Here is a 13,590-nt window from a genome sequence, read left to right as displayed (position 1 = left end):
TCAGCAACGTGATCTACAGACATTTCAGGAACTTCGAAACATGCTCCAGCAGATATGGACAGATATCCCACAGGACTTAGTGCGACGCCTGGTCCATTCCTTGAGACGAAGATGTGTTGCTTGCATCGCAACCAGAGGTGGACACACACGCTATTGATTTGTAAATTGACATTTTTGCATGTTCATGTTTTTTTTATGAAATCACGCAATGAATTAAACTAAATGATGGTGTGGCTCGATCATTTGATTACCGTCTTCGCCATGCTTGTGGTTTTGACACAGAGGAACGACCCGGAATATGTATAGGGCGTCATGGAAAATGATGATTACAACATTATTTTGAATAGGCCTTTTTACAGCCTCAGATGTATCAAGAAACCAACAAACCTGATCTTGTGCTTTTTGAAAAATCCAATGAAATCATTTATATCATTGAAGTTCCTGTCCTTTTGACACTAATGTGATTGACACGATTTAGGATTAACAATGAAAATATGCGGACCTCGCTTTCGAAATGTCACGCTTGCATCCCAGGTACCAAGTTGTCCTACTCGCCATTGTTCGCGGTGCCTTAGGTTTGGTACCTCCCACTTTGTTGACTGACATTGGGAGAGTACCTGGGTTTGCTACCAGGAATACAGCCCTCCTGACAATCTGGGTAATGCAGAAGGCCGCAGTGTTTGGGGGTCTTCACATTCTCCGAAAAGTTAGGTTGGTTCGACTAGGCAGCGATTCCTGGGAGAAGTCTTATTCGCGTTCTTGGCTGCATGTAGAGAGGGCAAGGGGCCTGAGCTGATAATGAGCCTAACCAGCCTGACTCTGCCAGGATCTCCCTTTGGTGTTGGCGGGTGCAACATGTCTCTTTATATTTGTAGCCTCAGTTTAAGACCCTCCCCGAGTTCACCAGCCCGTGTTGGTGGGTGCAACATGTCTCTTTGTATTTGTAGCCTCAGTTTAAGACCCTCCCCGAGTTCACCAGCCCGTGTTGGTGGGTGCAACATGTCTCTTTGTATTTGTAGCCTCAGTTTAAGACTCTCCCCGAGTTCACCAGCCCGTGTTGGCGGGTGCAACATGTCTCTTTATATTTGTAGCCTCAGTTTAAGACTCTCCCCGAGTTCACCAGCCCGTGTTGGTGGGTGCAACATGTCTCTTTATATTTGTAGCCTCAGTTTAAGACTCTCCCCGAGTTCACCAGCCCGTGTTGGTGGGTGCAACATGTCTCTTTATATTTGTAACCTCAGTTTAAGACTCTCCCCGAGTTCACCAGCCCGTGTTGGCGGGTGCAACATGTCTCTTTATATATGTAGCCTCAGTTTAAGACTCTCCCCGAGTTTACCAGCCCGTGTTGGTGGGTGCAAGATGTCTCTTTGTATATGTAGCCTCAGTTTAAGACTCTCCCCGAGTTTACCAGCCCGTGTTGGTGGGTGCAAGATGTCTCTTTATATTTGTAGCCTCAGTTTAAGACTCTCCGCGAGTTCACCAGCCCGTATTGGCGGGTGCAAGATGTCTCTTTATATTTGTAGCCTCAGTTTAAGACTCTCCCAGAGTTCACCAGCCCGTGTTGGCGGGTGCAAGATGTCTCTTTATATTTGTAGCCTCAGTTTAAGACTCTTCCCGAGTTCACCAGCCCGTGTTGGTGGGTGCAACATGTCTCTTTATATTTGTAGCCTCAGTTTAAGACTCTCCGCGAGTTCACCAGCCCGTGTTGGTGGGTGCAACATGTCTCTTTATATTTGTAGCCTCAGTTTAAGACTCTCCGCGAGTTCACCAGCCCGTGTTGGTGGGTGCAACATGTCTCTTTATATCTGTAGCCTCAGTTTAAGACTCACCCCGAGTTTACCAGCCCGTGTTGGCGGGTGCAACATGTCTCTTTATATATGTAGCCTCAGTTTAAGACTCTCCCCGAGTTTACCAGCCCGTATTGGTGGGTGCAAGATGTCTCTTTGTATATGTAGCCTCAGTTTAAGACTCTCCCCGAGTTCACCAGCCCGTATTGGTGGGTGCAAGATGTCTCTTTATATTTGTAGCCTCAGTTTAAGACTCTCCCCGAGTTCACCAGCCCGTATTGGCGGGTGCAAGATGTCTCTTTATATTTGTAGCCTCAGTTTAAGACTCTCCCCGAGTTCACCAGCCCGTGTTGGTGGGTGCAACATGTCTCTTTATATTTGTAGCCTCAGTTTAAGACTCTTCCCGAGTTCACCAGCCCGTGTTGGTGGGTGCAACATGTCTCTTTATATTTGTAGCCTCAGTTTAAGACTCTCCGCGAGTTCACCAGCCCGTGTTTTGATGGGTGCAACATGTCTCTTTATCTTTGTAGCCTCAGTTTAAGACTCTCCCCATGTTTACCAGCCCGTGTTGGTGGGTGCAAGATGTCTCTTTATATTTGTAGCCTCAGTTGAAGACTCTCCCCGAGTTCACCAGCCCGTGTTGGTGGGTGCAACATGTCTCTGTATATGTAGCCTCAGTTTAAGACTCTCCCCGAGTTTACCAGCCCGTGTTGGTGGGTGCAAGATGTCTCTTTATATTTGTAGCCTCAGTTTAAGACTCTCCCAGAGTTCACCAGCCCGTGTTGGTGGGTGCAACGTGTCTCTTTATATTTGTAGCCTCAGTTTAAGACTCTCCGCGAGTTTACCAGCCCGTGTTGGTGGGTGCAAGATGTCTCTTTATATTTGTAGCCTCAGTTTAAGACTCTCCGCGAGTTCACCAGCCCGTGTTGGTGGGTGCAAGATGTCTCTGAAAACAAGTGTCCTCAGACCATGAAGCGAAGCAGGGAGCCGCTAGCGTGGATCGCCAGCAACGGGAGGATGACGGGGGAAACAAGGATGCTGCGTTGTCTGCCCTACTTCTTCATCATCGGCCAGTGCAAGTGTGGGACGTCGGATCTGTTCAGTAGAATCAACAGTCACCCTGATGTAACTCCTCATGCCATGAAGGAGACACAATGGGTTCGTCAGTCACAACTCAGTACGTGGAAATGTAACTTACAAAGTAAAACTATGTAGTTGAATCGGGTTTGATCCGGAAAATATGTCGAAAATTTGTAAAGAATATCATTCGGCTTGGCTATCATGGCAAAATGGATTCCACACAAATAAAATATAAAATATGATGAATTAATAAATAGGAATAGGGAACAACTCTTTTAGTTGCAAATGTCCGCGTTCTGCTCTTTCGGTTTATATGACGTGTCGTGATTTAAAACTTCTATTTGTTTAATTGGACGATGGATACCAAAAATATAGGAGTTAGTAAGTAACCTTTTGTACATGTAATGTTTGGTAAAACAAAAAGACAACACGATTAACCTTCTTAGATCAACAAGTCAGGTTTGAGTCTGAACTCTTTTCGAATCTTGTTTAAGCCCCCATTACACAGGGCAGCGACCTTTGCGCAACCTTCGAGCGATCAAAAACTGGCCAGGACGCTCAATGGTCGCCTGAACCCAGAAAATCTTGTTTCTATGTGACTGTCCCAGCAGTTGTTCAGCAGTAAGTGCTCAGTTGTTCAGCGTCTGCAACCACAATGAAACACTGCAGCTACAAGCCCTCTATTTATAGGCAGGCTGAGGAGGTACTGCATGAGGCAGAAAAGAGGCAGAAGCATTGTCATGGTGTCTCAAGTGTTGCGTGGTCGCCGAATGGAGGCACGGCGGTCGCCATACTCATCGTTCAATGCACGCTGTTGGTCGCCCAAAGGAGGCACAAGGGAGGCAGAAGCATCGCCCAGATTTACGGGACAATATATCAGCAGAACGCATCTATTACCTGGCGACCATTGGGCGACCACTGGGCCTTCATTCTGCAACAACGACAATGATTGTGCCTCCCTTCTGCCTCCTTTGAGCCACCTTTGAGCAACCAACCTCCTTGGCGACCTTTGAGCGACTGTTTTGAACATGTTCAAAAATTCACGGCGACCACGGCGACCACGGCGACCACGGCGACCACGGCGTCCATGGCGACCACGGCGTCCACGGCGACCACGGCATCCATGGCGACCACGGCGACCACGGCGACCACGGCGTCCACGGCGACCACGGCGTCCACGGCCTCCACGGCGACCACGCGTCCACGGCGACCACGGCGTCCACGGCGACCACGGCGTCCACGGCGACCACGGCGACCACGGCGACCACGGCGTCCACGGCGTCCACGGCGACCACGGCGACCACGGCGTCCATGGCGATGTCTGAACCTCCCGTGACGACCTGGCAAATTCTGTGGTCGCACACGGGAGGCACAAAGGTCTCCATCCAATGTAAAGGCCCCATTAAACGACATAGTGTTATTGACTGCGTATAGTATGTTCCTAAACGTTGACATATGGATGCGATGCTTGAAGAATTCAGATGCAACGTCATGAATAGAAAAAGCGTATTTTATTTTGTCTCAAATTATAATGATTAATACACTCCAACTTTCACACAATGATGAAATTCTCTCTTCATTCCCAATAGAACAAAAAATTGAAGTGGACAAAGGCACGCTCCACTTTTTACCACTAATAGCCAGAGACTACAACAACTCGATGCAAATATACTTTGTACGTTGTCAGAATGACATGATTTCATTGATATGTCTGCAATTCTAGCCTCTGGAGGAAATTGTATGACCTTTCTCTCACACATCAAGCTTAGAAATAACAATCGTACTTCCTTTGTCACAAATAGTAAAATTTCACAGATTATTGAAATTCCCTCTTCATACTCAAGTACAACAATTGATTAATAGTCCATGAGCCAGAGAAGATTTGACTACCAAACAGAGGGACACATTACCAATATGATTTTCAGCTAGCTTGATGTCTCAACTGTAGAATTTCATGTGATGGACATTTCAGATGCCCAGCTAAATACGATTTTGGCGGCCATTTTCCAAGATGGCGGCCATTTCTTCACTTTTTCTACAGATTTCAGAAACATTTTTACCAGTTACAGTCAAATGGCTGTCACAAACGCTATTGCTATTTTTTTTCAAATATGATGCAAATGTTCTTTGAAGACAAACAGTTTCATAGATATGTTTCCATCTTTTACTTTCAGGCGAATCGTGTACCTCCATAGATACGTACCTCTATTTGCTGCAGAAGAGTGCCAATTTCATACGGATGAACCACAGAAAGGACACCGTCAGCCCATATATTTTAGGTAAAACCATGATACTCTCCTGTGTGTCTTATCGGAGTAGAAAATGGAAAGGGAATTTAGCAAAACGCCTACATTGTACATATCGTATTCGACGTAATAAGTGCCCCGCTCTAATGAGCGCCCACGGCCATATTTGCTAAAATATTGGCTAGTGAACATTCCAAATTAGCACCCCTTCCGATTGGTCCATGTACAAAGGACTTATTTATTCGCGTATAATGCGGACTCGTGTGTTATATGCACCTTTAGTTATGGGCATTTAAATTCTGGAAAAATACATCTGTCGTATATAAACATTTAAGGCTGTCAGCATAAACCAGGAAATGTATCTTTCAACCCTGTTTTTTTTTCACCAAAATAATATTCTTATAAGAGCCCCCTATTTTTAATTTTGAGAGCGCCCTGGGCGCTTGTTACGTCGAATACGGTACACTGAATACATATAATATAGGTAAAACCATGATACTCTCAGATGACGTTTCAGGCAAGTATATCTTTTATGTATATATTAAATCATACTTTAGTAAATAAACGAAAAGGGAATTCTGAAAATACATTTCTATACTTTATATATGACTATGGCCCTGAGACGATATGGGTTAGAAGTCTGTAATCTTTAGTAACCCATGTGGTCAGACTCGTTGTCTTGGTTGATGCATGGTGTCGTGTCATAATTGTTTAGATTGATGCCCATGATGTCAACCACTGGGTTGAGCCAGACTTTTTTTATAAACGTTTTTATTGTTCCCAGAGTTGTAGATTAATACAGTATTCCGTCAAAGACATATTTCGGTTTGCATAGAATGGCACAATACACTCTTTAGAAAATAAAAGGGTTGGAAACAAACATTGTCCTATTTCAAACAAAAACGGTTGCAACACACAGTCAGAATCAAACATATCATGTATCAACAGAGAGCTATGAATCAAATGCTGAGAATAAAGGTAACCATTTTTTGTTAAAGTTACTTTTGTCATCCTTTTTCATAGCAATAAATTTCTCGATTGAATATATGTTTTTAAACAATAATTTCGGTTTGGTTCCTTTAATTCCACTTACATGAATATGCCTTTTTCCCAATAAAACTATATGATTGATTAAAGTATTAGAGTAGTTAGAACCAAACCAAATAAGATATTTTGTCAATTTAATTTTTTGTGGAAGATAATTGTTAAGCCAAAGTTCGAGATCATTCCAAAATTGTTTAGTTTTATTACATTCCCAGAAGACATGGCTGACGTCCTCATTGACAGCATTACAAAAGTTACAAACACTGTTGTCTACAAGATTCATTGTTAATAGTTCCTTCTTTGTGTAGATAATTCCATTTAGAAATCTGTATTGAAAATCTAAAAGTTTTACATCCTTCAGTTTATATCTATAAACAGTAAATATCGTTTTCCAATTAAAATCACAGTGAAAAATTGATTGGCATTTATTACAAGCTTTAAGATTATTTTTATTTTGATATTAATTTAGCATAAAAGATTCTAGCGCCTTTTACAGGCTTAGTCAGATCACTTAAGCAACTGTTTATATACAAATTCTGAAAATTAATTTTTCTAGTTTTCTTGATTGTTATTTTCCATGATTCTGGTATATTGAAGATTACATATCTATAGTCTAATATTTTACCTTTTATCGGATATTTTAGCTTCAGTTCTTCAAATGACATCAGTCCGTTTTCATTGCATATATCTTTAATTGAGTAAATTCCACTATTAGCCTATTGCTTTATGTAGTATGTTGCTTGTTTGAAGTTGTGGTTGAGCCATAATGGTTGGGACAAAATTTCTTCTATATTATCAACGTTAATAATATTCTTTTTACAAAAGTTGTTCCAAGCTTTCAATACATCTTTCCAGTATGGGTTTTTAACAAAAGATTGCTTGTCAACATTAGCACCCAAAGATAGTATATCTTTAATTGGGATATTACAAGGGTTACTATATGTTGTTTTTTTACAATATAATCTGAGTGAAGAGAGTTTTAGTGCGTCAATGAAGACTCTAATGTTAATCATGCGTAATCCACCTTCCTCATATTTTCTTGTCAAAGTACTCCTTTTGATTTTGTCTTTTTTATTATTCCAGATAAAATTGTAAAATATTTTGTCAAGTGACGAGACAAAGTCCTCAGGAGGGTTAGGTAGTGTCGAAAATATATGAACTAATTTTGACAATGCTAAAGGTTTTATGACTGTAATTTTTCCTATTATCGTCAGATTTCTTTATCTCCAATTCGCAAGCAATCTATTTATTTCTTCTAGCTTTCTTTTTGTATTGATTACCCAGAGTTCACTTAAGTTTGGATTAAACGTAATTCCTAATACTTCAAATTCCTTATTGTGCCATTCGATTTGTAAGTCTTGACATAAACGAGCATTGCTACCCGCTTTTGAGCCTATCCATATTGCTTTTGTCTTGTCTACATTAATTTTTAAGCCAGACATTTTGTAGAATTTATTCAGTGTTTCTATAGCTGCATATAAGCTTTCATCTTTGCCATTTAGAAATAATTCAGTATCATCAGCATATTGCCCAAGTTTATATTCTTTGTCATTGATTGTAATCCCTTCAATTTTATTATTATTTCTAATCATACATCCTAGGATTTCAGCTACTAGGAGAAAAATATATGGCGACAAAGGATCTCCTTGTCGACAGCCTCTTTCATTTGTAAAAAATTCTGAAATATGCCCATTTTGTATTCTGCTTGATGTGGTATCGTAAGTTAGTATATTTATCCACCTTATCATTTCTGGTCCAAATCCATATTTTTGTAAAACTTTATTTATAAATTGTTTTGATACTGTATCAAATGCCTTTTCAAAATCGATCAGCAGAAGTAATCCTGGTTTATTTTGTCTTTTTGATTCAAAGATAATATCATATAACAACCTTGTGTTTTCTGAAATAGATCTTCCTGGAATATATCCTGTTTGATTATTATGAATGAGCAATTCCAAGTTTGATTTTATACGGTTTGCAATACAAGTACTTATTATTTTATAGAGTACATTCAATAAAGTTATTGGTCTCCAGTTTTTTAATCAATGTTCTGTCTTTGTTTGATTTTAGTATACAAGTTATAACTCCTCTTTTCATTGTCATGCTCATTTTGTTATTAGCAGAAGTACTTTTTACAAATCTGTATATCCAGAATTTAAGTTCTTTCCAGAAAAACTTAAAAAATTCAATAGGAAAGCCATCAATACCGGGACTTTTATTGTTTTTCATGTTTTTAACTGCCAATGAAATTTCTTTAAGGTCAATTTCTCTTTCTAATAAGTTTTTCATTTGGTTGTCTAATGTTGGTGTCTCTCAATTTGTTAAATTTTCGTAGCTTCTGTCCTTGCTATCAGAAGTATATAATTTTTTATAAAAGTTTCTTAATTCATCCAATATACAATTGCCGTCTGTTATTACCGTATCATCTTCAGTCATGACTTTATTAATTAATATACTGACATAATTTCTATTTTCTAAGTGGCAGAAATAACTTGTTGGTTTTTCTCCTTCCTCATACCATTGCATTCTATTTCTAATTTGTATTCCTCTTATTTCCTCTTATTTTATATGTTAATATGTTCTAGTTGAGCCAGACTTATTTACTATTGTCATATTTAGTTGAAATATTGCCGAGAGCTGGGTTAAAGAGCCAACAAATTATGTTCCCCAGGTGATGGCACCCCCGCCTATTTCTCAGTCAACGAGTTCTGGGACATGTTGCCTGGGAACGAGGGATGCAAAGAGCCGTGTGTGACAAATCCCGACCTCATCCACCATCTGAACCCACGAGCGAGACTTATACTGTCTCTCAGGAACCCTACAAACAGGTGACCGCCTCCGTGGTCTAGTGGTAGAGCGTCCGCCCGGAGTTCGATCCCCGGCCGCGTCATACCAAAAGACGTTAAAAGACTTGTTGTCACCCTGTCTGGCGTTCGGTGATATTTGTAGTTCTAGAAATTTTCCACAATAGCACTATTCCCTACCAGCTGTCTGACTTTCATTTTTGTCGAAGTTCGCTGACTTAGAGTGCTCGCGATTAGGTGTCACTCTCTGGACGGGATTCAACATCAAAACGAACGAGGATCTGTACTTTATTGAAAAAGTGTTATCCCAAATATAACATATTTTATATATATATATTGAGAAAGCCAGTTTACTCGATTCCTGAATAAAATTTATGTCTGTGGTGTAAAGAGAAAAGGTAAACCATTGATTATGAATTTAAGTTAAATTTTAAGTAAAATTACCCAAAATGTTTAATTACACATTATGTGTATACTACTTAATGGAAAATTGTGTACATGTATATACACAAGTGTTCAATCTTTTGTAGACTGTACTCCTTCTATTTCCACCGGTCCCGAATCGCGAAGAGGAAAGTGTCAAAACAAGACTTTCACGACCTGGTTGTATATGAGATCAACGTGTTTAAAGACTGTCTTACATCACAGTCCCTCCGAGGCTGCAGCTACAACTACACCAACTCCTTCGCTGCTTTACGGAAGGAAAGTGTGTCTGATACCATTTTTATCTCATACACAAGCGGGAGGCGTGTCTGATATTATCTTTCTCTCATACACGTGAGAGAGGCATGTCTGATATCATATTTCTCATACACACACGAGATATGTGTGTCTAATCTTCTCGTTCTCTCACACACACGAGATAGGTGTGTCTAATCTCCTCGTTCTCTCCCACACAGGAGGTAAGTGTGTCTAATCTCCTCGTTCTCTATCACACAGCAGGTACGTGTGTCTAATCTCCTCGTTCTCTCACACACACGAGATAAGTGTGTCTAATCTCCTTGTTCTCTCACACACAGGAGGTAGGTGTGTCTAATCTCCTCGATCTCTCACACACAGGAGGTAGGTGTGTCTAATCTCCTCGATCTCTCACACACAGGAGGTATCTCTGTCTAATCTTCTCGTTCTCTCACACACAGGAGGTACGTGTGTCTAATCTCCTCGTTCTCTCACACACAGGAGATAGGTGTGTCTAATCTCCTCGTTCTCTCACACATAGGAGTTAGGTGTGTCTAATCTCCCCGTTCTCTCACACACAGGAGGTGGGTGTGTCTAATCTCCTCGTTCTCTCACACACAGGAGATAGGTGTGTCTAATCTCCTCGTTCTCTCACACATAGGAGATAGGTGTGTCTAATCTCCCCGTTCTCTCACACACAGGAGGTGGGTGTGTCTAATCTCCTCGTTCTCTCACACACAGGAGGTAGGTGTGTCTAATCACCTCGTTCTCTCACACACAGGAGATAAGTGTGTCTAATCTCCTCGTTCTCTCACACACAGCAGGTACGTGTGTCTAATCTCCTCGTTCTCTCACACACAGCAGGTATGTGTGTCTAATCTCGTTCTCTCAAACACAGGAGGTGGGTGTGTCCAATTTCCTCCTTCTCTCACACACAGGAGTTAGGTGTGTCTAATCTCCTCGTTCTCTCACACACAGGAGGTAAGTGTGTCTAATCTCCTCGTTCTCTCACACACAGGAGGCAGGTGTATTTAATTTCCTCGTTCTCTCACACACAGGAGGTATCTCTGTCTAATATCCTCGATCTCTCACACACAGGAGGTAAGTGTGTCTAATCTCCTCGTTCTCTCACACACAGGAGGCAGGTGTATTTAATTTCCTCGTTCTCTCACACACAGGAGGTATCTCTGTCTAATATCCTCGATCTCTCACACACAGGAGATAGGTGTGTCTAATCTCCTCGATCTCTCACACACAGGAGGTAGGTGTGTCTAATCACCTCGTTCTCTCACACACAGGAGTTAGGTGTGTCTAATCTCCTCGTTCTCTCACACACAGGAGGTAAGTGTATCTAATCTCCTCGTTCTCTCACACACAGGAGGTACGTGTGTCTAATCTCCTCGATCTCTCACACATAGGAGATAGGTGTGTCTAATCTCCTCGATCTCTCACACACAGGAGGTAGGTGTGTCTAATCTCCTCGATCTCTCACACACAGGAGGTATCTCTGTCTAATCTTCTCGTTCTCTCACACACAGGAGATAGGTGTGTCTAATCTCCTCGTTCTTTCACACAAAGGAGATAAGTGTGTCTAATCTCCTCGTTCTCTCACACACAGCAGGTATGTGTGTCTAATCTCGTTCTCTCACACACAGGAGGTGGGTGTGTCCAATTTCCTCGTTCTCTCACACACAGGAGGTAAGTGTATCTAATCTCCTCGTTCTCTCACACACAGGAGGCAGGTGTATTTAATTTCCTCGTTCCCTCACACACAGGAGGTATCTCTGTCTAATCTTCTCGATCTCTCACACACAGGAGGCAGGTGTATTTAATTTCCTACTTCTCTCACACACAGGAGTTAGGTGTGTCTAATCTCCTCGTTCTCTCACACACAGGAGGTAAGTGTATCTAATCTCCTCGTTCTCTCACACACAGGAGGCAGGTGTATTTAATTTCCTCGTTCTCTCACACACAGGAGGTATCTCTGTCTAATCTTTTCGTTCTCTCACACACAGGAGGTACGTGTGTCTAATCTCCTCGTTCTCTCACACACAGGAGGTACGTGTGTCTAATCTCCTCGTTCTCTCACACACAGGAGATAAGTGTGTCTAATCACCTCGTTCTCTCACACACAGGAGTTAGGTGTGTCTAATCTCCTTGTTCTCTCACACACAGCAGGTACGTGTGTCTAATCACCTCGTTCTCTCACACACAGGAGATAAGTGTGTCTAATCTCCCCGTTCTCTCACACACAGGAGGTAAGTGTGTCTAATCTCCTTGTTCTCTCACACACAGGAGTTAGGTGTCTCTAATCTCCTTGTTCTCTCACACACAGGAGATAGGTGTGTCTAATCTCCTCGATCTCTCACACACAGGAGGTAGGTGTGTCTAATCACCTCGTTCTCTCACACACAGGAGATAAGTGTGTCTAATCTCCTCGTTCTCTCACACACAGCAGGTACGTGTGTCTAATCTTCTCGTTCTCTCACACACAGCAGGTATGTGTGTCTAATCTCCTCGTTCTCTCACACACAGGAGGTAAGTGTATCTAATCTCCTCGTTCTCTCACACACAGGAGGCAGGTGTATTTAATTTCCTCGTTCTCTCACACACAGGAGGTATCTCTGTCTAATCTTTTCGTTCTCTCACACACAGGAGGTACGTGTGTCTAATCTCCTCGTTCTCTCACACACAGGAGGTACGTGTGTCTAATCTCCTCGTTCTCTCACACACAGGAGATAAGTGTGTCTAATCACCTCGTTCTCTCACACACAGGAGTTAGGTGTGTCTAATCTCCTTGTTCTCTCACACACAGCAGGTACGTGTGTCTAATCACCTCGTTCTCTCACACACAGGAGATAAGTGTGTCTAATCTCCCCGTTCTCTCACACACAGGAGGTAAGTGTGTCTAATCTCCTTGTTCTCTCACACACAGGAGTTAGGTGTCTCTAATCTCCTTGTTCTCTCACACACAGGAGGTAGGTGTGTCTAATCACCTCGTTCTCTCACACACAGGAGTTAGGTGTCTCTAATCTCCTTGTTCTCTCACACACAGGAGGTAGGTGTGTCTAATCACCTCGTTCTCTCACACACAGGAGTTAGGTGTGTCTAATCTCCTTGTTCTCTCACACACAGGAGGTAGGTGTGTCTAATCACCTCGTTCTCTCACACACAGGAGTTAGGTGTCTCTAATCTCCTTGTTCTCTCACACACAGGAGGTAGGTGTGTCTAATCACCTCGTTCTCTCACACACAGGAGGTAAGTGTGTCTAATCTCCTTGTTCTCTCACACACAGGAGGTAGGTGTGTCTAATCACCTCGTTCTCTCACACACAGGAGTTAGGTGTCTCTAATCTCCTTGTTCTCTCACACACAGGAGGTAGGTGTGTCTAATCACCTCGTTCTCTCACACACAGGAGTTAGGTGTGTCTAATCTCCTTGTTCTCTCACACACAGGAGGTAGGTGTGTCTAATCACCTCGTTCTCTCACACACAGGAGTTAGGTGTCTCTAATCTCCTTGTTCTCTCACACACAGGAGGTAGGTGTGTCTAATCACCTCGTTCTCTCACACACAGGAGTTAGGTGTGTCTAATCTCCTTGTTCTCTCACACACAGGAGGTAGGTGTGTCTAATCACCTCGTTCTCTCACACACAGGAGTTAGGTGTCTCTAATCTCCTCGTTCTCTCACACACAGGAGATAAGTGTGTCTAATCTCCTCGTTCTCTCACACACAGGAGGTAAGTGTGTCTAATCTCCTCGTTCTCTCACACACAGGAGATAAGTGTGTCTAATCTCCTTGTTCTCTCACACACAGGAGGTATCTCTGTCTAATCTTCTCGTTCTCTCACACACAGGAGATAGGTGTGTCTAATCTCCCCGTTCTCTCACACACAGGAGGTGGGTGTGTCTAATCTCTTCGTTCTCTCACACACAGGAGGTAGGTGTGTCTA

General features: G+C 42.3%; 1 protein-coding gene across 1 annotated transcript; it reads left to right on the top strand.

Annotated features, from left to right (window-relative positions):
• The first annotated feature begins 1,503 nt into the window (after positions 1-1,503).
• On the top strand, positions 1,504-9,048 carry LOC125372029 (carbohydrate sulfotransferase 15-like). The gene is made up of 5 exons (XM_048380899.1): positions 1,504-1,636; positions 2,390-2,430; positions 2,676-2,964; positions 5,042-5,146; positions 8,829-9,048. Exons 1-5 carry the CDS (start codon positions 1,504-1,506, stop codon positions 8,987-8,989), a joined length of 729 nt encoding a protein of 242 aa, XP_048236856.1. The 3' UTR covers positions 8,990-9,048.
• Positions 9,049-13,590: the final 4,542 nt, after the last annotated feature.

Source organism: Haliotis rufescens, unplaced genomic scaffold (assembly GCF_023055435.1).
Source record: "Haliotis rufescens isolate VD_foot unplaced genomic scaffold, xgHalRufe1.0.p SCAF_34, whole genome shotgun sequence".
Lineage (NCBI taxonomy): Eukaryota > Metazoa > Mollusca > Gastropoda > Lepetellida > Haliotidae > Haliotis > Haliotis rufescens.
Note: the sequence above shows the minus strand (reverse complement) of the source record. Positions and strands in the feature narration are given on the sequence as shown.

Coding starts and splice junctions, on each gene's coding strand:
- LOC125372029 (XM_048380899.1), top strand. CDS start 1,504: ATGTCTCTTTATATTTGTAGCCTCAGTTTAAGACTCTCCCAGAGTTCA. Junction 1,637..2,389: donor GAGTTCACCAGCCCGTGTTG/GTGGGTGCAACA, acceptor TTATATTTGTAG/CCTCAGTTGAAGACTCTCCC. Junction 2,431..2,675: donor GAGTTCACCAGCCCGTGTTG/GTGGGTGCAACA, acceptor TTATATTTGTAG/CCTCAGTTTAAGACTCTCCG.